The following is a 25,780-nucleotide window of genomic DNA, read 5'->3' on the forward strand; positions in this document are numbered from 1 at the left end:
TTATTAATACACACACACACAAACACAAACACGTATTTTTTTTCTTTTTCCTGTGGGACGTGCTTGACAGAGAGAGAGAGAGAGAGAGAGAGAGAAAGTAAGAAATCACCTCCCAAGAGGGATGACCATGCCACAGTCCCTTCTCCAGTCTCCTCTGGGAATTTTGGACACTGCATGCACATGCTTCCAGCATAATTGTCAAGCTTCCAGGTCTGGGACTGAACTGCAAAACTGGTCATGTGGACCCAGCCACCATAACCACTCTGTCACCTGCTAGCCTTAAAGTAGTATATTTTCTGGAACCATTTCCACCCCCATTTTTTTATTAAAAAAAAAAAGTTACCCTTTTATCTTTGACAAAATTACAGATATCCAAATAGTTGAGATAAAAAGGAAAATTAAGTCAAGAATGGGGAAGTGTTAAATGAGCTTGGGAAAAATGGGCAGGCAGTTTTTCAAACTAGTTAAAATAGAGATGTGTAATAATTACTGTAAATCTCAATGCAGTTGTCAAGAGAGATATGAGAATTTAAAAAAAGGCAATCTCATCTAGCTTTAAGGTGGTATTGATGAAGACGAAAAAGAGGTGGAGAAGAGGTGACAGTTTAAAAAAGCATGTCTGAATGTTCTAGCTTATGGGTTTTTGTTTTATTCCATTCTAAAATTTAAGACAAATTGTTTATCTTGTGCAGTGTTGGAGAATAGGAACAACTAAAGCAGTTCATATAGCAAAAGAAGGAAAGCAAAGCAGATGTCAAAAAAGTTTATCACAAAGCCTATGTACACGGTGATGGCAGTAAGAGTAAGCTTGTTATAATAAGTGCAATTTGATTAAACTCTCCTTTTTAAGATGGAAAGGATTTCTAACATTTGGTCAAAAGTTAAAGCCCATCCAAAAATATTCAACTAAAATACTGACATTAGAAAAAAAATAAAAGAAGGTTAAGAAAACACTTGACCAATTCAATGAAAAGAAAGTTGGGGGAACCAGCAGTTAGCGTAATGGCTATGTCGCTGGACTCCCACGTAGTCGACCGCGGTAAAAATAAAAGAAGGTTAAGAAAACACTTGACCAATTCAACGAAAAGAAAGTTGGCATTGTTTTATCAGATGAAATCGAAATCAAGGTAAGGCACCGAAGAGAACAAAAAAAATTATTTGAATAAAAAATAATATGAATAATCACACTAAAGATTATTCATAGAGTGAAATGATATTCTGTATAGGGAAAAACATTAGAAATATTGGGAGAAGATGGAAGAAATGTCACAATAGGAGTCTAACAAACTGTCTCACTGTCTTTGACAGATCAAAGCAACAAAAAATAAGGCCTAAAGTATTTGAAAAGTAATTAACAAGCTGTATTTGGAACTTTGGATGTATAGAGATAATACCTTTTGTTGAGTACCTATAGAACAATTACAAAAATTGATTAAATAGCTCCACTAAGAGAATCCGAATGCATTGCCCAGAGTAACTACATTTTCTAGTCTAATATAGCAAAGAGAAACTAATAAAAAATGATTGTCAGATTTTCTCCCCCCTAGGTTTTTCCATAGGGCGCATGTGCTACTTACCAGAAAGACAAAAGAAAGAAGAAAAAAGATTAGTCACTCCTCGGGGGGATAGTGATGTCATAATCTCTTCTCTTCCATTCTCCTCTCAGGATTTTGGGCATGCTTGTACATGGCATGTTTTTCAAGCCACTAGGTCTGGGACTTGAACCCTGTGGTTGGCTATGTGGGATCTAGTGCCTCAACCACCACTCCTCCACCTGCCAGAATTAATTTTTTTTAATTAATTTTTAAAAGTAGTTATGTATTTAATTTAATTATTATTATTATTTTTTAAATTTGCTATAGGCACATGTGCTCACCAGAAAGAGACAGATCATGAGAAAGCAAGCCGCCGGGTCAGGGACTTGAACCGTGGTTGGCCATGTGGGAGTCTAGCACCTCAATCTCCACACCACCCGCTGGCCCTACCCCCAGATTTTTAAATAAGTCAGCTTCCTAAATTATCTTAGATTAAAAAGGAAACAAGTGTAAATGTAGGTTATTTACCTTTAATGATAATGATCATCTACAGCTAAACATTTGGAACATGTCTAAAACTGAAATCAGGAAAAGCAATAGACTGAAAGCTTTTACTATTAGATAAGAAAGAGCCAAAAAATTGGTCTGCTGGAGCCTGGAAGTTTGAAATACAAATACAAGCCCGATAGGAATTAGGAAAATAGACTAGGAGAGATAAAAGCAGAAAGTAAAGAACTAGAAAATGTAAAAATGGTGGAGCTTGAAAATAATCTAGAGCTGTTCTTTGAAAATGGAGTAGAATAGACTTCTGTTCGCAGTCCCTCTGTCAGCTCTTCTCTTCTACTTAGCCTTTAATTACTAGCATTTCTGTGGCATGAACGTTAGTCTTTAAGGCTCCTTTTCTTCTGTATTCCTTTCCTGAGCAGTACTATCTCTGCTTCTGGTTTTCATAGCTGATCTATAAGCTGTGCTGACCCCCAAAGTATCTTTATCTCTGTCTAGATTTGTTCTCACAGCTTATGTTTAACTGGAATGCTGTTTTCATGCACACATCATCTTAAAAGAGGGATTCCAAATCTTTTTAGTGCCATAGGTCTATTTCTCAGTCTCATGAAGCTATGAGTGATACTTTTAAATACATAAAAGAAAATACATAAGATTATAAAAGAAGCCATTATATTGACATATAATTTAAAAATATTCAAAAGATAAATTTCTAATTTAGTAACGTACACTTCTTTATGAACTTATTAATAGTAAGATCTAGCAGCTTTCTTAGATCTAACTACTTTCCTTTTAAAAAACCTGTTTATTTACTAAGATTTTGCAAGAAGGTACATGCGCTCACTGAAGAGATGTAGAAAGGAAAAGTGAGAAATCATCCCCTGGGGGATCAGCCACATCGCAATCCCTTTTCCATTCTGTTGGAACTTTGGGGAGGCATGCATACACACCTGGCATGATTTCAGGCTGCTGGGTCCGGGACTTAAACCACAGTTGGCTATGTGGGAGTCTCTGCCTTAATCACCAAACCACTTGCTGGTCCCTCTAATTATTTTCAAAGCAGTGATGAGCATACAAAATATGTTGAGATTCCTGTAAGTATAGTACAAGATCTGGCTTTTATTGTGATAAAGTCACAGGTACTGTTAATTCTACCTATGTTCGTGGTTTGTTTATATTCGTAATTTAAAGATATGTTGAATTTCAAACCAGAAGTTAATGAAAATAAAGATTAAATTTTTCCCTATTGAAGTTCATAGAGCTCCTGAATTTATTATTGGATACCACTAATGAAACATCTCCTATATTTTGATTTCTACATTTCCTTTAAATTTTATTCCAGATGTTGGTTTCTAAGGAAGTCATTCTCTGATACTCAGGTTAGATCAGATTTCCTTATTACATTCTTTTTTTTGAGAGGTTTTTGCTATAGGGTGCATGCATTCGCCAGAAAGACAGAGCGACAGAGAAACAGAAAGTGAGAAATCACCCCCTAGGGGGATGGCCACGCCGCAATCTCTTCTCTTTCATTCTCCTCTCGGGATCTTGGACACGCTTGCACACACGCCCGGCCTAAGTTTAAGCCACCAGGTCCGGGACTCAAACCGCGGTCAACTCCATGGGAGTCCAGCAGCATAGCCATTACGCTAACTGCTGGTCCCCCTTATTACATTCTTAAAGCATCCCATACTTTTCTCTCATACACAAGTAGTAGTACATTTGTACATTGGTTGACTGCCTCTCTTCCCTATAACATTTGAAGCTCAGAGGTGGTATCTGTTAGTCACCATTTTTCACTACCAGAACATAATAGATTTAGAGTAACTTACATTTGTTGAGTAAATAGTAGGAAAGCTGCGGAAGTAATTTGTTACATTAGTAAGCAGGTGAGCTTGGTAGACATGAGGGATTGAATGAAGACCAGTATCTATAACCATTATCAGGGATATACAGTTGCAAGATACATGGAGCTATAGGCAGGGTATATGGGAAAAGGTAGGTCGCAGTAGTCAAAGAGCAAGGAGCTTAGGGAGGGAATAGATAATTGGAGAAAGGACTAGGTGTGAGGGAAAAGAAAGTGGATGATGTTTATGGGTAAAGTTGTTGCTTGTCCTGTCATCTCTACTGCTTGTCCCGCTGTTGCTATTTTATTTAATCTTCTAGCTAGAGCTGATTCATTGCAGTCTTTTGGTTAACTGAATATTATGGAAGTAAAGTGGAAGATACTTTGTGGAATGTTACACTAAGATATTAAAGAATGCTTTTAAAATGTGTATATTTATATTAATCTTTACCAGAACGTCACAGGTAGACTAATGGTTGGTCTACGTTGGTGGAATCATATTGATGAAGATGGAAAGAGCCATTGGGTGTTTGAATCCAGGAAGGTAAACTTCTTTTTAAATAAATAAATAAATAGATAAGTAAATAAATAAATAGTGTCATCTGATATATTATGTGTAGATTACATTTGAATATTTAAGGACAAAATAAACAAGATTAAAAGTACTACCCCAGATCACTTGGCACATCATTACTAAACCAGATAGTCTTCTAAAAGTTAATACAGTTTTCTGTCTGGTTCAGACAGGAAACATGAGTACAGATTCCTTAGAGGGGAGGACCTTGGTCAGAGTCTATACAGTACATTAATCTGCCGATCAGGAGTTGCTGACATGAGTCTCCTGATGGTCCCCAGCTTTGTTGCCTTGCCAGGTATCCAGGGATCTATGTGCAGTGGGTAACTGCTTCCTGTTCTGTCTTCACTCCCCTGGTCACGCTCGCCTTGTGGGCAGGAAAATGAAGGAGTGCACGTTGGTAGACGATCTGAATTGGTCAGAGCAGTCTGTTCCTAAGCCTATGCCTTCTGGAGCTCTCGGGAACCTGTGTCTGTCTCGGGTTAGCTGGCTACTCTGTAGTGAACATTGAGTTTTCCTGTGAAAATCCATTTGAGAGGCAGAGGACAGCATTTTTGCAAACAGTACATTGCTTACAATAAATTGCTTTACCTTCTGTTTGGAAGGGCCTCAACAGTAATAACTTCCCAGCAACATTGTGCCCAGTGAGCCCATGTCCCCTTTATATTGTAAAATCTACCTTGGAAACAACTAATGGATATTGCTAAGCTATTTTGGTCATTAACCAGAATCCCTTGGTTTCATTATTTTCTGTGGACACTTAACTGACCTTTGAGCCTCCATCATGGCTATAACTTGATTTCCTTAATCCTCACCCCAAAAAGTATCATTCAAAAGGTTTCTTATGCATAAATAGTACAAATGGAAGAATGGAATCAGAGACCATTTTTTTGTTGTCTTCCGTCATGATAAGTTGTCCATTCTGCCCTGAACCTTAAAAATTTCTGAATTAAGGGGCCGGCAAGTGGCATGGTGGTTAAAGGCGCTGGACTCCCACATGGCTGACCACCGTTCAAGTCTCGGACCTGGTGGCTTGCTTTCTCACTTCCTCTCTCTCTCTGTGTGTCTCTCTGATCAAACTGGAAAATAATAATGATACTAATAATAAATAAAGTTAAATAAAGTAATTCTTTAAAAAAAATTTCTGAATTAAAATACAGTAGTATCAGTTCCTAAAACAGTGGTAGAGCTAATTGTTTCCATGGTTCTCACTTAGAAAAATTATCTGTCTGAATATTTGAATTTGAGAGTAATATTTTTTTTAACTAAAAATGTTAGACTTTTTACTGATAAATCTTTAACAGTAATGATTGAATGTATGTTCTTTTATAGACATCCCCTCAAGAGAATAAAACTGTTTCAGAGGCTGAATCAAGAATCTTCTGGTTAGGACTTATTGCCTGTCCAGTGCTGTGGGTGGTTTTTGCCTTTAGTGCTCTCTTCTCCTTCAGAGTAAAGTGGTTGGTGAGTATCATTAGGTTGAATAATCCGTTGAGATGCCTGATGGGTAATCATCCTAAGCAAACATCTGGGTCCTTCACATTAGAGACCAATGTTAAACAGGCAGCTTCATCATGTATTTCCCAAGTTCTGTTTGTCAACTCTACTTTTCTCTTAAGTACTAGAAATTGGATCCACTGCAAGACCCAATTTCTTGGGTTTTTAGCATTTTAATGCCTGTAAGAATTATTTCATTTCACTTTATTTTTTTATTTATTGTAATTTGAAGAGAGAGAGAGAAAGTAAGTGAGAAAGCAAACCGCCAAGTTTGGGACTTGAACCATGGTTGGCCAGGTGGGAGTCCTGCACCTTTAACGACCACACCTCCTGCCAGCCCCTCCATCACTTTTCTTGTGTTGAATAATTTGAAAAACCTGAGACTAGGCTTACTCAATCTCCATGCAAGTAAGTTAGTTATTTTTCTCCCTAAAGACTTTTTTTAAAGAATTATTTTATTTAACTTTATTTATTTTAATTTGACGAGAGAGAGCGAGCGAGCGAGCGAGCCAGCCACCAAGTCCGGGATTCAAACCATAGTCGGCCATATGGGAGTTCAGTGCCCTTAACTATCATGCCATCTGCTGGCCTCAGAATCTTTTGCTTTTATTCTTGATGTTTGAAACAACATAACTAGGATGTATTTGTATTTATGTTTATTTTTTAAAAAAACATTAATTATTTATTTAATTTTATTTGTTAATATTTTTTAATTTGACCAGACGGAGAGAGAAAGGGAAAGTGAGAAAGCAAGCTGCCAGGTCCGGCACTCAAACCACGGTTGGCCACTTGGGAATCCGGCATCTTTAACCATCATGCTACCTGCCAGCCCCACCTGTATTTATGTTTCTACATAAAGTTTTCCGGAGCCCATGTGCCTTTCTGATATGCAGACTCCAGTTTTACTTTGAATCAGAATTGTCTTATATGAAATCTTTTAAGTTTATTTATTTATTTATTCTTAAGGTTTTTACCATAAGGGTGCCTGCACTTGCCAAAGAGAGACAGAGAGAAAGTGAGAACTCATCCCCCAGTGGGGATGGCCATTGGCAATCTCTTCTCTTCCATTTTCCTATTGGGATTTGGGGCCTGCACACACATGTATCCATCGTGGTTTTCAAGCCACTGGGTCCAGGACTCCAACTGCAGTTGGCTACGTGGAAATCCAGTCCCTTAACTACCACTTGCGGTTGTATTTTTTGAGTTCTCTAATTTTGAGGTACTTCTGTGAATTATTTTAAGTTACCTGTATATTGGATTATTTTTATCTGTTCTCATTTACTATCTTCCAATTGCTTTAGTCTTTTTATTTTTGTTTTTTCTCTGTTCATTCAGCAAGTGTGTGTGTGTGTGTGTGTGTGTGTGTGTGTGTGTGTATACATACAGTGTTTGTGTGTGTGGTATTTTAGACAGGGTATCGCTGTTTTGTTATTTCCTACATTAGCCTCCTGAGTAGCTGGGACTATAGGTGTCTGCCACCACACCCAGCACTTTGAGGCAGGGTTTCACTCTACTCCCTGTGTTCCTACTCCCTGTTTTGTATACTGTGTTCCTTTTTAGTCTGCCAGAGGGCATGTGTGCTACTAGAGAGAGAGGGAAAACAAGGAAGCACCCCCATGTGGAATGGTCGTGCCCAGTCCCTTCTCTGTTTCTCTCTCCTCTCAGGATTTTGGGCATGCTTGCATCCATGCCCAGCATACCTTTCTAGCTGCTGAGTCCAGTACTTGATGCCACGTGGGATCCAGCCACCGCAATCGCGGTGCCATGAGCTGACACATGCGCCTTCTTTTTCTTTTTTCCCTCCATACTTTTGCATAGGTGCCATTCTCTTTATTCCTTAACCACTTTGCTGATGCTTACAGTGGCAGCTCTGTCCAGACCTCCTCTGTCTGCTGCCTTAATGCGGGTGAATTCTCCACTGCTCTCCTTTGTTGCTTGGGCAGGTGCCCACTGCTTTGGGCTCGAGTTTGGTGCTCTGTTGCTGGCCTGAGGATGCATTGTGAGGAGAGCTCTGCTGGACTCTGGCTGTCCTGGCTGACCTGGTGGTTTTGGTTTTCTCTCAGGTTGGGGAGTTGTTGTCTCCAGATTGGCTGTGGGCTATATTCTGGTTCTATCTTCCTGCTTTAGATCATCTGTGAAACCCTGGAGTTTTGCATCCATCCTGGAGAGTCAGCTCAGCTCTCTCTAGCAGGGATTCCACTGCCTGGAAACAGAGCAGGGTAAAGTTATGTGAAAGGCTGTTTGGTCCTGAGTTAAGGCCACTGGAAGGGAGGGGGACTTCACTCAGGCTCTCCAGCTGCCTCCCACCACCTTTTTCTTAAGGTGATCTGCTTTTGTAATTGTTAGTCGATCCTTCTGTGCTGCTTATCCTGACTTCTCATCGTGCAGGTGCCACCATGGCCAGCAGCAGGGATTTCCCTGTCTTTTGGGGTCATTGTTGTTTACTATAGTTGCATGGCTATCTTTGCATTTTTTGAGGTCTGTCTATATCATCTGACCTTTTATGTTCTCTTTTAAGTTATTGGGACTGGTAATTATTAATGAAGTTTCCGTTAGTGCTTCTTTAGAGAGTCAGGAGCTGTGTAGAACTGCACCAAGCTGGGTCTTCCTCTGACCACCAGCCCTTTTTTATGTTCACTGGTATTGGCATATTTACCTCCACCCTTTTTTTAAAACCATTTGCTGTCTGTATCTTAAGGAGAGGAAGATCTTCACGTTTGCCTTTACTATAGCATCTTAAACCAGACGTCTGCTTGTTTTAACTCACAGACACATTTTAAAGTTTGTTGCCATGGAGTAAAATCAGTGCCTCAGCAGGACCTACTTATGTACAGTGCATGAATCCAGGTACCCTGGACATACTACATACATGCCTGGAGGGCTCCAAATTGAGAAGTATGGGTAGATAAAGAAGGTTTGTTTTTTTTTCTCTTGGATAAAGAACAATTTATTTAAATAAAAATGCAGTCTTATATTATTTAAGTGACTAGCAACGCACAAGGGGACTTCTAAAAATTTATGGAAAAATGGAATTGAGGTTTGAGTTTATTTTGGTGCAGATATATTTTGAAATACATGTATAATTTTTATTTATTTTAAGAGGGTTTTGTTTTAGGGTGTATGTGCTTGCGGCAGGGAAAAAAGAGACTGAGACAGTGAGAAGGAAAGCGAGAAATCACTCCCTAAAGGGGATGGCCATGCTGCAGTCCTTTTTCCTCCATTCTCCTCCCAGGATCTTGGGCGCACATGCACATGTGCCTGGCACGATTTTCAAGCCACTGGGTCTGGGACTCAAATTGCCGTCAGCCCTGTGGGAGTCCAGTGACATAACCACTACACCATCTGCTGGCCCTTTGTTTTTATCATAATACACGTTTTCCAAGATCCCCATGTAATATGATATGTCTATCCAGAAACATGTTTAGAACAGAAAGTACCAATGTCACTTCTTTTACTAGGAATTTGAAGCTATTTAATTAAAGATTTAAATCTTTTGAATCAAAAGCAATGATGCTGTTTGTTAAGGGGGGATAATGATGATAAATCTTAGGACCAGCAGTTAGTGTAATTAATGGCTATATTGCTGGACTCCCTTGTAATCGACCGTGGTTCGAGTCCAGGACCCGGTGGCTTAAACTCACGCTGGGTGCGTGTGCGTGCCGTGCCCAAGATCCTTAGAGGAGAATGGAGGAGAAGGGATTGCGGCGTGGCCATCCCCCATGGGGGGTGATTTCTCACTTTCTGTCTCTGTCTGGCGAGTGCACGCACCCTATAGCAAAAACCTCTCAAAAAAAAATAAATGATGATAAGTCTTCTTTGGAAAAAGATATTTTGTCCAGCTGCTTAGCTTTTTCACAGTGTATTGTTTCCGGGATAATTCTTTAAATAGTTGAAAGGCTGGTGAACTGTTACTTCAGAACAGGAGTTGGCAGCTACAGACTGCAGGCCAAATCTGGCCCAGCACCTGTTTTTGTAAGTTTTTATTGGAACATACTCTCACCATTTGTTTATATATCGCCTATGACTGCTTTGGGGCTAGAATGGCAAAGTCGAGTGGTTAACAATAGAGACCACATGGCCCACAGAGCCTCAAATATTTATTATCCGGCCCTTTACAGAAAAACTTTGCTGATCTTTGTTCTAGAATAGTTAACCTTAGCACCTCCTCGTGTTGTACTAGTTAATTTTTCTCATGTAGTATTCAAAGAGTGGGCATGAGTTTCTTATTCTCAGTTCTCTGTGATCTTAGTGCGGTCACCCCTAGGATTCCTGATGTGGCCATAGGAATAAACAGCTCTTTGAAAGTACAGTTCCTCGGGGAGTCCTTCCTCACAGAAGGCAGACACCTGTTGATTGCTGCGCTGCGGCACTGAGCTGCCTTTCAGAGAAACCAGTCATCAGACATAGCAGAAAGGAGAGATTCACCTCTGTCTGCGGGCACGTGATTAAACTTGACCTGTCTCTTGATTGTGCTATTGTAAATCTGAAATTACAGAAAGCACAGTCAGTCCTTTTCCAAGTCTCATTTCCTTTTCCTCACATCTTTATTCATGGTCCAGTGGGAAACATTAGAAACCAAAAGCTCCACTTCCACTGCATCCCAGGGGCTGGCCTCGTGCCTGGCACAGATTGCGTTAATGTGCAGTAAGTATCTGTCGAGTCAGTGACTTGTACCTTGTACAGAGCATATATTGATGGGTCTGTTCTGGCAAGTTGAGAAGTCTCAGTGACACAACTCCCACTTTGTTTTGTTTGTTTGTTTGTTTTTTATTTTTTTTTAGATTTTTGCTAAGGTGCATGTGCTTGCCAGAGAGATGAGAGACAGAAAGTGAGAAATCACCACCCAGGGGGTATGGCCACGCCACAGCCCCTCCTCCATTCACCTCTCGGGATCTTGGGCATGTATGCACTCATACCTGGTGTGAGTTTTAAGTCGCCAGATCTGGAACTTGAACCGCAGTTGACTACATGGGAGTCCAGCGATGTAACCATTACACCATCTGCTGGTCCCAACAACTCCCACTTTGTAAAACTTCCTTTTTCCTTCTCTCTATCTCCTTTATGACATAGAGAAAGGTCCATTTTAGACAAGTAACCATAGATCGTTTTTCCTCTTGTTCCAGGCGGTGGTTATCATGGGTGTTGTGCTACAAGGTGCCAACCTGTATGGTTACATCAGGTGTAAAGTGGGCAGCAGGAAGAATTTAACCAGTATGGCTACCTCGTATCTTGGAAAGCAGTTTTTAAGACAAGTAAGCATTTTCTGAAAGTGGTCAGTGGTTAACGTAGTGATTTCTATGTGATGCTTATTAACAGAAGTTTCTTAAAGGCCTATAGTTATTTAAATATACAGTGATGATAAAAATGTCTTACTTGCTCTTTGGAGGCTTTTAGGATATTTCAGAAATGTATTTCAGAAATGTATTTCATTTCCTAAAATTACTTTAAAACAGAGATAAATAAAAGGAGGGATTAAAAACTATCATTGAGGGACCAGTAAATGGTGTAATGATTACATCGCTGAACTACTGCATAGTCAACTGTGGTTTGAGTCCTGGAACTGGTGGCTTAAAACTCATGCCAGGGGGGCCGGTGGGTGACGTGGTTATGGCAGTTGAGGATGCTGGACTCCCACATGACCGACTGCTGTTTTAGTCCCAGGTCTGATAGCTTGCCTTCTTACTCTTTGCTCTCTCACTCTTGCTCTGCCCGTCTCTGGTCAAATTTTAATGAATTAATGGATTGATTAATTTAATTAAATCTTTAAAACAAAACAAAATGAAACTAAAAACTCAGACCAGTCACGTGCCTGCGTGCCTAAGATCCTGAGAGGAGAATGGAAGAGGAGTTGAAGTGTGGCCATCCCCCCAGGGGGGGCGATTTCTCTCTATCTGTATCTGTGTCTCTCTCTACCTCTCTGGCAAGTCCATTTGCCCTAAAGCAAACCCCCCCCCAAAAAAAAAACAGCTATCATCGATAATTATTTTTTATAAATTACTTTAAGTTCAATTCCTTTTCACTAATTATGGTGGCCTTAAATGCATGTTTTTAAAGAATATATATTGTATTGGTTTATAGCAAGAACTAATTGAAACAGTAGGATCATCATTAAAGATTGTTTTAAAGTACTCAGGTGTTTTTACCCTCAGAACCTAAAAGTTTTACTACAGTTCTCCATCATATGAGGGCTTTAAGTCAAGTTTTCCAAAGGCATAAGTAGTTTTAGGTTAATAGTTATTGGTTAAATTCCTTGGGAAAATTGAGTAGATCTTTGTGTAAGTGACATTTCACATTTGTTTAGTGCAGTATTTTGGGCAAACAGTGTTTAAAGAATAGTGATTCTCAAACTTGAACATGCATTAGGATCACCCAGAGGGCACAAGATTGCTGGGCTCCACTTCCAAAGTTTCTCATTCAGTAGTTCTGGGGTTGGGGTGTCATAATTTTCACTTTTAATAAGGTTCTACGTGGTGTTGCTGGTCCAAGGATTACACGTTAAGTAATGTCCTGAGAGATGCTTAGGGATATGCAGTCTTAAGGGGTGTGAAGCTAGGACTTGAACCAGCCCTTCCCACTTGAAATTCATTTGTTCTTTCTATTCCACTGTTTAGTTTCTCCCTGTGAGTTAAGAGATAGAGAAAACAGATATTCTTGTAAGAACAGTACTCATCCTGAAGGAGTTTTGCATGGCCCCCGTGTGTCTTTGTGATAGTCTACTGTAGGGTAGTTTTTATATATAACTTATTAGCCTTTTTCTCTTGGGATTTTCAGTGTTTCTGAAGGTGGGGAGGGACATTGAATACAAATGAAATTGACTGTGAGCCTGGCCCAACATGGATAAGGGTTAGTGTCTTAGGCAGAACCTGAGGATGCTCTGCTCAGATGGGGCAGGCTGGACATCTGGGTGAGTGACGGTACCTATGGATTTATTTCTCCAGCGTGTCCACCTTTTAGCTGATGGGCCATTGAATGTGAGGCACTGCTGGCATTGCTTGCAAATACAACTTTTTTTTGTTTTTCTTACTGATTTGAAGTCTGTGGCGTGTGAAGTAACTTTGACCATTTTTTTTTTCTCTCTCTTGCAGAATACTGGAGATGATCAGAATTCCTAAATAGAAAACTTATATGTTTTTATCACATTGGGAAACAACCTTTGAGATTCTTGACTGAATCTTTTAGAGCTCAGTCCTTGTTGCAAAGAGGAGTGTCGGTTTTTTTTTTCCCCACTTAAAAACTTTATAAAGAGGAAAAGTCATTAAGTTTTTGTTTTCTTTCTAGCAGGTGGGACTAGAGAGTATGGTGTCACTAGAAACATTCTCACAATTTGTTTCATGGTGTACACATGTCCGCACATGCTCATGTGACACCAGTATAGCCCACATTAATCAAAGTGTGTGTATTCACTTACACACGTTCTAGAGACCTTTGCATTTTTATCCATAGAACATAGGAGGATGTTTTTAGTTTATCTTAAAGTGCTTTGTGTTTATATATTATTTCTTGTAGATTATTTTCAGAAGTAACTTTTGCTTCTATGGTAAGAGTGAACACTTTGACCTTATGTGTTGGAAATAATTGTTATTTTAAAATATGTACTTCATGGTGAAATTTCTTATACATAAGCAGGCACGTGGAAAACCACTTTTGGGCCAGTGGTATTAACTAGTTTCTGAAATTTTGTTTATTTTTCTTTGTAACAAGTAATTTACTCAAGGCCCAATTAATAAAAATGGAATCCTAATAGTTTATGTTTATGGGATACCCAGAGATAACTGCTCTTCTATTTATTTTATGGAAAAGATAGCCAAACTTTACTTTGGAACTTCTTGGAAACTCTTCAGTGATTGTTGGATTAATAAAACCTATCTTTTTCCACTACAAGAGTATTAGTCTTATGTCATAATGAGAATAATCATTTAAATACTTGGCATAGTAAATGCCTAACACATTTTGTGAGTGTATTTTCTTTTTCTTGCTATAATGGGAATATTGTAAATCATACATTTGTATTAATGATACTTCTTAAAGAAAAGCAACATATGTAACTGTAAACTAACCCAATCTATAAACTGTTGAAGGTATCCATTGTAAGTACCACAGACTTTGTTGGAGTCTTTTAGTCAGCAGATTATGTTGTGAATGTATTTGTAAATTGTTAAAAAATTTTTAAGGATGTTTTGTTCAATTGAATAAGTATCTATTGGGTTGATAGCTTTGAGGGTGCATAACTTTATATTTGTATAAAATTCTACTGTTTACAAAGCATTTGACTTGTAATCTCATTTAACCATCATGACATGATACTTTATTTTTTAATTTTTTTGGAGATTTTTTTGCTATAGGGCGCATGTGCTTGCCTGAAAGACAGAGAGGAAGTGAGAAATCACCCCCCGGGGGATGGCCATGCTGCAATCCCTTCTCCATTCTCCTCTTGGGATCTTGGGCACGCACGCACGCGCACACACACACACACACGGTGTGAGTTTAAGTCACTGGGTCTGGGACTCAAACTGCAATCGACTCCATGGGAGTCCAACGACATAGCCATTACGCCAACTGCTGGTCCTGTGACATGATACTTTTTTTTCTTTTTTTGAGAGGTTTTTGCTATAGGGCACATGCACTCGCCAGAAAGAGAGAGATAGAGAGAAAGTAAGTGAGAAATCACCCCCTGGGGGATGGCCACGCCGCAGTTCCTTTCCATTCTCCTCTTGGGATCTTGGGCACGCACGCACACGCACCCGGCATGAGTTTAAGCCACCGGGTCCAGGACACGAACCGCGGTCGACTACATGGGAGTCCAGCGACATAGCCATTATGCTAACTGCTGGTTTGTGACATGATACTTTAAATGATGAAACTAAACTCCAGGTTATTGAATGACTTGCCCAAGGAAACACACATTACAGGAATATGTCTAGTATATAAACAGGATTTATTAGTATTTTTAGAGGAAATAATTGTCTCTAAATGTCTATTCTTTTCCTAGGAATCACTAATTTATTAAGTGCTTGTTTGCCATTTTACTATTTTCAGCTGTTTTATCTGGTGAGAAAAGTTGATACTGTACTAAAGATATGTTTTTATTTTATCTGAAAGATCTAACCCAAATTGACTCTTAACAGAATACTTTGGTATAGTTATTTTATTTATTTATTTTTTTAAGTTTCTTTGTTGGGAGAGAACTTTGGGGGCGAGAGAAAAGCACCCTCAACAAGGTATCATGTGGCGAGCTTCCCCCCAATCCTCCCTGCCAGCCAGCGTCATGGGCACCAGTGCCTGGAGTGTACAAGTCGAGCTGGGAACCAGATCTTTGCACTTCCATGTAGATCCAGCATCTAAGTGGTGTGCTACTGCTAAATCACTGTGGCTCCCCAGGATGGGCTTTCTTTTTTTATTTTAATTTTTTTTTCCTTAAGAATTATTTAATTTTATTTATTCATTCATTTATTTGAATTTGACCAGAGAAAAACAGACACATAGAGAGAAGGAAAGTGAGAAAGCAAGCCACCAGGTCCTGGACACAAACCATGGTCAGCCATGTGGGAGTGTCCAATGCCTTAACCACCACACTACCTGCTGGCCCACCAGGATGGTTTTTATGTAACTCTTATTAGAACCTGCAATCCTAAACCAAACGTGCACTGAATTTTGGAATATGCACATGGCAGGAACTTTCACTTATCTATGAATATCCACTTGATATTTGTTTGTCTCTCTCTCTCTTTTTTTTCCCCCATTGACAGAGGACATGTGTGCTTGCCAGAGAGAAACAAAGAAATAGAAAGTACTCTCCCCCAGGGGGCATGGTCATGTGCAATCCCTTCCATTCTCCATCCAATCAGGATTCGAAGTGTGCATGCACATGTGTCTAGTGTATTGTTCAAGCTGCTCGAGGTGGACCAGGGTTTGAACTGTTATTGACCATTGACCATATGGGATCTGGCTCCCAATGCACAGCACTTAACCATTGTACTATGGGACTGGCTCTGTTTTTTTTTTTTTTCCTCCTTTCTATTGGTTTCCTGCTTACTAGTTGAGACATGGCCACCTGGAATAAAAATAATTCTTTCTAGGTGCATTTTGGTGTGGCCATTTGACAGTTCCTCCTAATAGTACACTTGCAGAAAGTATCCTTCAAAGTAGAAAGGCGCACCCATCCCCACACCTTTTTCCCTTCTTCCTGGCTGAATGGAAAAAGTCCTGGAGCTGGAGCAACCATCTTGGAAGGTGAAGACTTCATTTAGTGAGTAGCAGAGAGATAAAGTAGTTTATCTACATCCTGTCTGGTAGGTTTAGCAGCCCTGAACTAACAGTCTGGTTTTTTTAAGTGAAAAGAGAAGCTTCTGTCTTAATTGTTACTGTTCTGACTTTTCTTGTGCTTGTAGCGTAACTGAATTTGAACAAACCAGCACCCTTTGAGGATCACCCATGATGGTTTCCATTCGTACAGTATTTGAAATGTACTAGTACTTAGCAAATACTTAACTCTTCTTTCTGTGCAGAATTGAGTGAGTACTATAGGGCTAATAAGGCCCTCTATTCCAGGTGCTGTTGCTGCATCAAATCTATCCCCAGGTGCCAGCATGTGATGTAGTGGTTGAGGTGCTGGACTCTCACGTGACAGACTGTGGTTCGAGTCCTGGACCTGGCTGCTTGAAAATCATGCTTGGCACATGTGCATGTGTGCTCAAAATCCCAGGAGGAAAAGGGAGGAGAAGGGATTGAGTCACAGCCATCCCCACCCATATCCCATATTCCCTCATCCCCATCCCCTACTCCCTGGTGGGGTGATTTCTCTCTTATTATTCTTTCTGGTGAGCACATGCACCCTATGGCAAAAGTCTTTAAAAGAAAATTTACCCTTAGAGTTAGCAGTATTAACAGTCATTTTATTGTGCTCAGAAATTCTGCAGGGCAGGAATTTGGATGGAGTACAGTGGGGATCGTTTTTCTCTGCTAAATACTGGATCATAACTGGGAAGATTTGAAGGCTGGGTTTGATGTAATGTCTTGGGGCAGGAAACATCTGGAGCCATGGGTCTGGAGATTGATGTTGACTGTTCACTGGGACCTCAGCTCGGTGTTTGGTTGCAGCATTTACATTTGAGACCTCTCCAGGGAAGTTTCTCCATGCTGTCATGTGGCTTTCTCCACAATGTGGTGCCGTCTTCTAACAGTGAGCCTCCTGAAAGCAAGAGAAGTGCCCAGCATTTTTATGACTAGTCTTGGATTTCATGTAATGCCCCTCGGTCATACCCAGGTTAAGGAGGTTACACAGACTCCACCACTTGATGAGAGGAGTGCTCAGATGACATGTAATTAGAGCTTGTGGGGATGTGACCTACTGTGCAGACATCTTTGAAAAATAAAATCTGCCACACCGTGACAGACTGTGGTTCGAGTCCTGGACCTGGCTGCTTGAAAATCATGCTTGGCACATGTGCATGTGTGCTCAAAATCCCAGGAGGAAAAGGGAGGAGAAGGGATTGAGTCACAGCCATCCCCACCCATATCCCATATTCCCTCATCCCCATCCCCTACTCCCTGGTGGGGTGATTTCTCTCTTATTATTCTTTCTGGTGAGCACATGCACCCTATGGCAAAAGTCTTTAAAAGAAAATTTACCCTTAGAGTTAGCAGTATTAACAGTCATTTTATTGTGCTCAGAAATTCTGCAGGGCAGGAATTTGGATGGAGTACAGTGGGGATCGTTTTTCTCTGCTAAATACTGGATCATAACTGGGAAGATTTGAAGGCTGGGTTTGATGTAATGTCTTGGGGCAGGAAACATCTGGAGCCATGGGTCTGGAGATTGATGTTGACTGTTCACTGGGACCTCAGCTCGGTGTTTGGTTGCAGCATTTACATTTGAGACCTCTCCAGGGAAGTTTCTCCATGCTGTCATGTGGCTTTCTCCACAATGTGGTGCCGTCTTCTAACAGTGAGCCTCCTGAAAGCAAGAGAAGTGCCCAGCATTTTTATGACTAGTCTTGGATTTCATGTAATGCCCCTCGGTCATACCCAGGTTAAGGAGGTTACACAGACTCCACCACTTGATGAGAGGAGTGCTCAGATGACATGTAATTAGAGCTTGTGGGGATGTGACCTACTGTGCAGACATCTTTGAAAAATAAAATCTGCCACACGTGAAACATCAAGACCGAAAAATTAATTGGGATAGAGAAGGTAGTAAGTAGTTTCCCTGGAAAATGAAAACAATAACATATTTCATAACCCCAGAGGATCTATTGTTTGACCCACACCTCAGGTTAAATAGGTGTGCGCGTGCATGTGTGTACAGAGATAAAGGCATGTTAATTACACCACGCTGTAGGTACCATTATCCTGTTAAAGTTTTTTTACGTGTCATCTCATTTGATTCTGCTCATAACCTCAGGAGGGAGGAGGGACCTGTGTAGCATGTAACGTCATGGTACACATACATAACTAAGGTAAAGAGAAATAGAATCCATTGGAGGCTTTTGATAGTAGAGGTAGTAACACTCACCAGATACTCCACTTGTGCTGTTTTTCCAGTTCCCTGAACTAGGTGAGGCCACATAGTTAGGTATGGCCAATATAATGTGAGTGAAAGTAACTGGAGTCATTTCGGGTGAAGAAGGTGGAGCTCTGATGGGAGATTCTTCAGTTTTTCTTCTCTGTGGAACTAGTATGCTGAAGATGGTGGAGCCTCAGTAAACTTGGGTCTTGGGACTTTTGTAGAATCTCTCTACACATGTAGGACAGACAGCGTATGTAAGAAATAAACCTTTGGTGTATTAAACTGCTTTATTTCCTGGTTAATTTGTCACATCACATTATAAACACAACAAAACATACTATAGACAACATAATAGCCTGTTCTTTTTCTTTTTTTTTTTTCTTTTCTTTAATTATTTAACTATTTTAATTTGACCAGCGAGGAGACCGGGAGAGAGAGAAAGTGAGAAAGCAAACCACCAGGTCCAGGACTTGAACTGTGGTTGGCCATGTAGGATTTCAGTGCCTTTAACCACCATGCTATCTGCTGCTCCTGTAATAGCCTATCGTGATGAATACAATTGCACAACAAATAAATGGTTCTTAGAAGACTTATTAAAAAATTACTAGTTCTGGAGCTAGTAGGTGGCATGGTGGTTAAGCTGCTGGAGTCCCACATGGAGGACCACAGTTTGTGTCCTGGACCTGGTAACTTGCTTTCTCACTTTCCTTCTCTCTCTGACTCTAGTGAGTACATGAGCCTTATAACTCTCTCTGACTCTAGTGAGTACATGAGCCTTATAACAAATCTAAAAATAATAATTATTTAAAATAATATAACAAATCTAAAAATTATTAAAAATTATTGAAAAAAATATATTTTTTTAAAAGTCCCCATTCAGAAATGACTACTGTTGCATGCTATTTTCTTTTCTTTTTTTTGGAGAGGTTTTCGCTATAGGGCACATGCGCTCGCCAGACAGAGAGAGACAGACATAGAGACAGAAAGCGAGAAATCACCCCCCAGGGGGGATGGTCACACCGCAATCCCTTCTCCATTCTCCTCTTGGGATCTTGGGCACGCACGTACACATGCCCAGCATGAGTTTCAAGTCACCGGGTCCAGGACGCGAACCGTGGTCGACTACGTGGGAGTCCAGCAACATAGCCATTACGCTAACTGCTGGTTCCCAGCTTGCTATTTTCTTTTGCAAGAAAGGAAGTTGGATTCATTGTCCCTTAGAGGATCACCATTTCTGGCAAGGCCAGACCTGTAAATGGTGGTTGACCACGTGAAAACTTGAATAGGAGAGTGCACGCCACTTCTGAGGGGGCCAGAGATGATTCTCATCTCCAGCACTTTGTGGCTACCCACAAATGTGTTCCCTGCATTGCTGAGTCTTTCAGTTCTTCAAGAGAAATGGAAAATTTGGATGTTTATATCTGACCTTTAAATGCCTGGAAGTTAAATAACACACACACACACACACACACACACACACACACACACACAAGATAAAACTGTTTGCAGGTCAAAATCAGTTATGTTAACTTTTGGCACAGCACCAAGTTTCAGACTTCAAAGTAGTGCAGTTTTTGTGTCAAAGTGTAGTCTGTATGATCAAGCAGAGCTGATCCAGTGCAAGCAGGACTGCAGGTTCTGGAATCACCCACTTGGTCCTCTCCACCAGTTTCCAAGGAGGCTCCTAAGCCTGTTTGAAAGCTGGTAGGAAAGTGAAACCAAAATCTATTGCTGGCTTTGAAGAATATATTCCAGGATTATATGGGAAACATGTTCACTTAAAAAGATTTTTTTGGGGTGGTGGTGGTTTTATGATAGGGCACGTGCAACTTGCCAGAGAGACAGAGACAGAAAGCCAGAAATCACCCCCCAGGGGGATGGCCACGCTGCAATCCCTTCTCTTCCATTCTCTTGGGATCTTGGGCACGCACACGCACCTGGTGTGAGTTTAAGCCACTGGGTCCGGGACTCAAACAACGGTTGACCACATGGGAGTCCAGTGACATAGCCATTATGCCAACTGCTGGTCCCTAAAAAGACAATCTCAGTATCTCATTCTTGTGAGGAACTTGAAAACTTATGTTCTTTTTTTTTGAGGAATTATAGAACTTAACTTTTCTTTAATGTGACCATAGAGGGGTGGGGGAGTGTGGGAGGAGAGAGAGAGAGAGAGAGAGAGAGAGGAAGAGAGAGAGAGAGAGAGAAAGTGAGAAGTCAAGCCACCAGGTCCGGGACTCAAACCACATTTGGTCATGTTGGAGTCCAACACCCTTAACCACCATGCCACCTGCTGGCCCCATATGTTCTTCCTTTTAAAAAAAAGTTTTGTGAAGGTGAGAATGAGGGAGAAAAGCACCCTCAACAGGGTTTCACCCCACAGTCCTCCAGACTTCCTAGCCAGCCAGGATCACACGCATGTCTGTTGAGTGTGTTGGTTAGTCCTTTTTATCATGAGAAAGGAAAAGCAACCCCGCTGACCTGGCCCCAACGATAGGCCACGGCATGGTATGATGGGCCATGCGCAGCTTTATAGAATGCTGACATCTACCAAGGCCACCCGATGATTGCCCTGGAGCATGACAAGGATAAGGACACTGTGTAACCATGTTGACACGGAAACAAGGTGCTGTGCGGACCACAAAGAATAACCAGCCAGTATTCTGGCGGAAGTGAATGACTGCTGTTGCTTTCCCAGTTGCAGCATTAGGCCCTTCTTCCTCCTGCCTCCAAGAATGAAATGATACATCCTCTCCTAGAATTGCCCTTGTCTTTGAAACTCCCAATCCAGAGTAAAACCATGATTCATGGGATCCTTCTCGAAATCGCCCAACAAGAGCCCAAGTCCCATAAAAAGGCCCGTCATCGTCCCCGCCTTCTGAGGCATCCCATGGTTCCTCATGCTGCATGGTTTCCCTTGTGTAAAAAAGTGCTGTTGAGGGAACCAGCAGTTATTGTAATGGCTATGTCGCTGGACTCCCATGTAGTCAACCGCGCTTCGAGTCCCGGACCCAGTGTCTTAAACTCCTGCCGGGCGTGTGTGCGTGCGTGCCCAAGATCCCGAGAGGAGAATGGAGGAGAAGGAATTGCAGCATGGCCATCCCCCCTGGGGGGTGATTTCTCACTTTCTGTTTCTCCATCTCTCTCTGTCTTTCTGGTGAGCGCACACATCCTATAGCAAAAAAACTCTCAAAAAAAAAAAAAATGCTGTAAACTCACATTAGTTCAGCCACAGATCTGTTTCTCATGCTCCCTAACTGGTGGACATTGATGGTAATTATGTGCACTTAAACTAATTCCATTTTACATAAAAAATAAAATCCGTTTTTCATTTGTAAAAAACGTTATTCCATGAATAAGAGACAGGTACAGCACCCTGACAGTCTGGACGCTACGACCCATCCGCAGCTTTAGCCAGCCTGAGATCATAGGCACGTGTGTACCCAGCATACTCAAGGAAGTCTCTGGATGTGAATCCGGAATCTTCCTACGGGGAGTCACCTTGTAGAATTCTGCACTTTATTGCTGCACCATCATCTAGCGCCCCATTTTGCATTTTTTTTGTTGTTGCAGACCTGCAATTCTTGACTCACCTGACCATGCAATGACCAATGAAGTGAGGGAAGAGTTTTTTTTTTAACCAAGAATTTTTCACCATTTTGAAAACTCCTGGCACCAGTGGTAACAGTCGAGTTGCAAATCAAACTGCCATGCAGTCTGCATTTGTCGTGCCCACATTGATGGTAGCAATTTGTACATATGCGAGCGTCTGATTACCACGTTGTGTCTGCAGGAGCTGTGGGCATTTATTTTCATATTGCATTACATGTTACTGTTATTCCTTTCATTTGTCCTTTATGTTACAGTTAGATATTATATTGATTACAAAGTATGGCTGAGGTGAGTTATATTGTCTATAAGGTGTTTTTTTTTTAATAAAAACGGTGTTTAATTGTAATAGAAAGTGGCTGAGAATTGGAAGGGGTGAAGAACATCGGTCTGGAGTCTTTGCTAGGCTGTCTGTTTTTTAGACCTCTTAGTTGGAGCTGAAGCATGGATAGATTTGAGAGGGCACTCTGGTGTTCTGATGTTCTGTTGCTTATTGAAGATGGATGACATACACTTTGGAAACCAGCAAGGACATTCTACTACAAAATTTGGGAAGCCAAGCAATTTTCTCATTTGGGTAATGTGTCATAGGTGGTAATGTTAGGGTTCTAACTGAATTCAGTACATGCTGCGTATGCTAACTGAAGGAAATTCTGTCTCCCACGTTGTATGAACGGAAATACTAGAGAAACATTTCCAAAATGGTGGAGTAAGAATCTGAAAATTCACTCCTCCAGAAAAGTAATCAGAACACTGGCAGAAACTGTCAAAATCAACTTTTTAAATTTATTTATTTTTTAATTGCCAGAGAGCAGGTGTGCTTTCCAGAGCCTGAGAAGAGGGAGAAAAAAGAGGGAGAAAACACCTTCCAGTGGGACATGGTCATGTTGCAATCCCTTCTCTATTTCTCTATTCTGCTGGGATTTTAGGCGCGCACACATGTGTCTGGCATGTTTTTCAAGTTACCTGGGCCGAGATTTAAACCATGGTTAGCCACATGAGATCTGGTTCCCTTAACCACTAGGCTAGAGGGCTGGCCCCAAGTCCACTTTGAAACTCCAGAAATTAACCAAAGGATTGTAACAGTCTAAAAAATATGTAGCTAAGAAAAAAAAAGACTGAATCTCTGGAAGATCAATAAGCTCTGTGGGTTGTTTTGCTTTTTTTTCAATTCCTTAGTTTTTGAAATTACAAGAAAATATAATTTGCATTTTCCCCTGCCTCTGTCTAGGATCAAGCAGTTTTGTATATGCAGTCCCTTGTTGATGGAAAGATCTTTATTTATTTATTTAGGTTTTTGCCACAGTGCCTGTGTACTCACCAGAGGGAGACAAAGACGGAAAGGGAGAAATCATCCCACAGCGGAGGATGACCACACCACAATCCTCTCTCATTCTTCTCTTGGGATTTTGGGCATGCATGCACGTGGCTCTGGTGTGATTCTGAAGCCACAGGGTCCGGGACTTGATCCACAGTCAGCCATCTGGGAGTCCAGTGCCTTGACGACCATAGCACCTGCTGGCCCAGCTTTGTGATTGGTGTTTTACCTGGTCCTGTTCCCAGCCGTCTCTGTTACAGAAATTAAAAGATTATGAGATGGTAATTTGATGTAATGTTCGTTTATGATATATTTTAAAGTAAAACATATTCTGTTATTTCTGTGTTTGTTGTTTGTTTGTTTGTTTGTTTGTTTGGTAGTTGTTAAAAGGTAACAACGCTATGACTGAGTCATCTTCTAGGATATTGTTTTTCTCCATAAGCCCATTTGTTCCTTTTACTTGTAACTTGCATATAGCCCACTAGATGTCAGTATACCAACATATGATGTTAGTGAAACAACTGCATACTCTAGCACCCAGCTTAGTTGCTTCAATGGAACATGATTTGGGGCCTGACCCATATGCTAAACCGATAGAACAGAAGAGAGAATCCGTGCCCCTACTCGAGGGCGAAGAGATAGGGTACCCCAAGGAGAAGGGCTGTGGATCGAGAAAGGACAGACAAATATAAAAGCAGGTTCAGGTGGACCCCGTGTCTCTGCTGGAGCATGCCACAGCCCTGAGCCGTTCTGTGCTCATTCTTTATTTTGTTTAACTTTATTTATTTATTTATTTTACTTTGACTAGAGAGGGACAGTGTGTGTGTGTGTGTGTGTGTGTGTGTGAGAGAGAGAGAGAGAGAGAGAGAGGGAGAGAGGAAGAGAGAGGAAGAGAAAGTGAAAAAGCAAGCTGCCAAGTCCAGGACTCACACCGTGGTCAGCCATGGGAGAGCCTAATACCCATAACCACCATGCCACCTGCCAGCCTCTACGTTCTCTTTCTTTTATAGAGGAGGTAAAGGTGCGCGCTTCGGCTGTGGAGCACCTCGGTGGTTCTAAACCAGCCTCTGCTGGCCTTCTCTGGCTGACACTCAGGTTTCTTCTATCTGTAAAGCCCAGTGGTAGATGATGTCTTTGTTTAGAGCTTTCACATACCCTACAGCAATAGCACAAAGACTATCTACTTTAAGGTGCTTCCTGCAAATCTGAAATAAACCCCAAATCATACAAGTAATTGATCTTTGACAAAGGGTAAAAGACAGGGCAGTAGAGAAAAGAAGTCTTTTCACTAAATAGGACTGGAAGAACTGGATATCCACCTGCAGAAAAATGAAACTGGATCCCTATTTCTTACCATTAACACAAATCAACTTGAAATAAATCAAAGACATTGGAATAGGCAAAGATTTCTTAAATGAGACACCCAGGGGGACCAGTAGGTGGTGTAGTAGTTAAGAGTCTAGACTCCCATGTATTTGACTGGTTTGAGTCCCAGACCAGTGGCCTGAAACTCATGCTGGGTGCGTGTGCATGCATGCCCAAAATCCCAAAAGGAGACTGGAGGAGAAGGGATTGAGTTGTGGGCATCGCCCTGGGGGTGGGAAGTGCCTTTTCGCTTTCTGTCTCTCTTTGTCTAGCTGTTGAGAGCAAATGCCCTGTAGCAAAATCTCTCTCTCTCTAAAAAAAAAGACACCTAAAACCCAAGCAATAATTTCCAAAATAGACAAGTGGAATTACATTATGGTAAAAAAACTTTCTCACAGCAAAGGAAACAATAATTAGAGTGAAAACACAACACTTGGAATGGGAGGAAATATTTGCAAATTATTCCTCAGACAAAAGATTGATAATCAGAATACATAGGGAACTCAAGCAGCTCACTCATAAAAAAAAAAAAAAAGAATCCAATTAAAAAATGGGCAGACGAATTGAATAGACAAGTCTCCAAGGAAGATTTTTGAATGACCAAAAGGCATATGAAAAAATGTTCAGGCTCTTGTCATAAGAAAAATGCAAGTGAAAACCACAGTGAGATACCATTTAACCCTAGTCAGAATGGCTAGGATAGAAAAAATAAACAAGAAGCGCCCGTGAGGCTGTGGTGAAAAGGCGAATCTCTAACACTGTCGACGGGAATGTAAACTAGGATAATCTCTGTGGAAAACAATATGGAGGTTTCTCAAAAACCTACAAATAGAGCTACCGAGTAGAGTAGGACCCAGTAATCTTACTCCTTGGTATTTTCCCAAAGGATAGAAAAACACTCAGTTGGAAAGACACTTGCACATACATGTTTATTGCATCATTATCACAATCACTAAGACAGAGAATTAACCTAAGTGTCCAAAAACTGATGACTGGGTTGAAAAACTGTGATACACACACACACACACACACA

The 25,780-nt window shown here is 40.9% G+C and overlaps 1 protein-coding gene across 4 annotated transcripts in view; it reads left to right on the top strand.

Moving 5' to 3' along the window:
• Positions 1–22,058, top strand: part of TVP23C (trans-golgi network vesicle protein 23 homolog C) — a 31,328-nt gene extending 9,270 nt beyond the window's left edge. For 2 of the 4 annotated variants that reach the window (XM_006170890.2, XM_027769248.1), the window contains 4 exons: positions 4,337–4,426; positions 5,789–5,920; positions 11,077–11,205; positions 13,039–13,710. In XM_006170890.2, the coding sequence (XP_006170952.1) occupies positions 4,337–4,426; positions 5,789–5,920; positions 11,077–11,205; positions 13,039–13,065 (378 nt within the window). In that variant the 3' untranslated portion in view covers positions 13,066–13,710. Of the gene's footprint in view, positions 1–4,336; positions 4,427–5,788; positions 5,921–11,076; positions 11,206–13,038; positions 13,711–22,028 lie in introns of those variants that run through there. The other 2 variants (XM_014585153.2, XM_027769247.1) reach the window with 2 other exon arrangements.
• Positions 22,059–25,780: the final 3,722 nt, after the last annotated feature.

This window comes from Tupaia chinensis, unplaced genomic scaffold (genome assembly GCF_000334495.1).
Source record: "Tupaia chinensis unplaced genomic scaffold, TupChi_1.0 Scaffold149131_1, whole genome shotgun sequence".
NCBI lineage: Eukaryota > Metazoa > Chordata > Mammalia > Scandentia > Tupaiidae > Tupaia > Tupaia belangeri.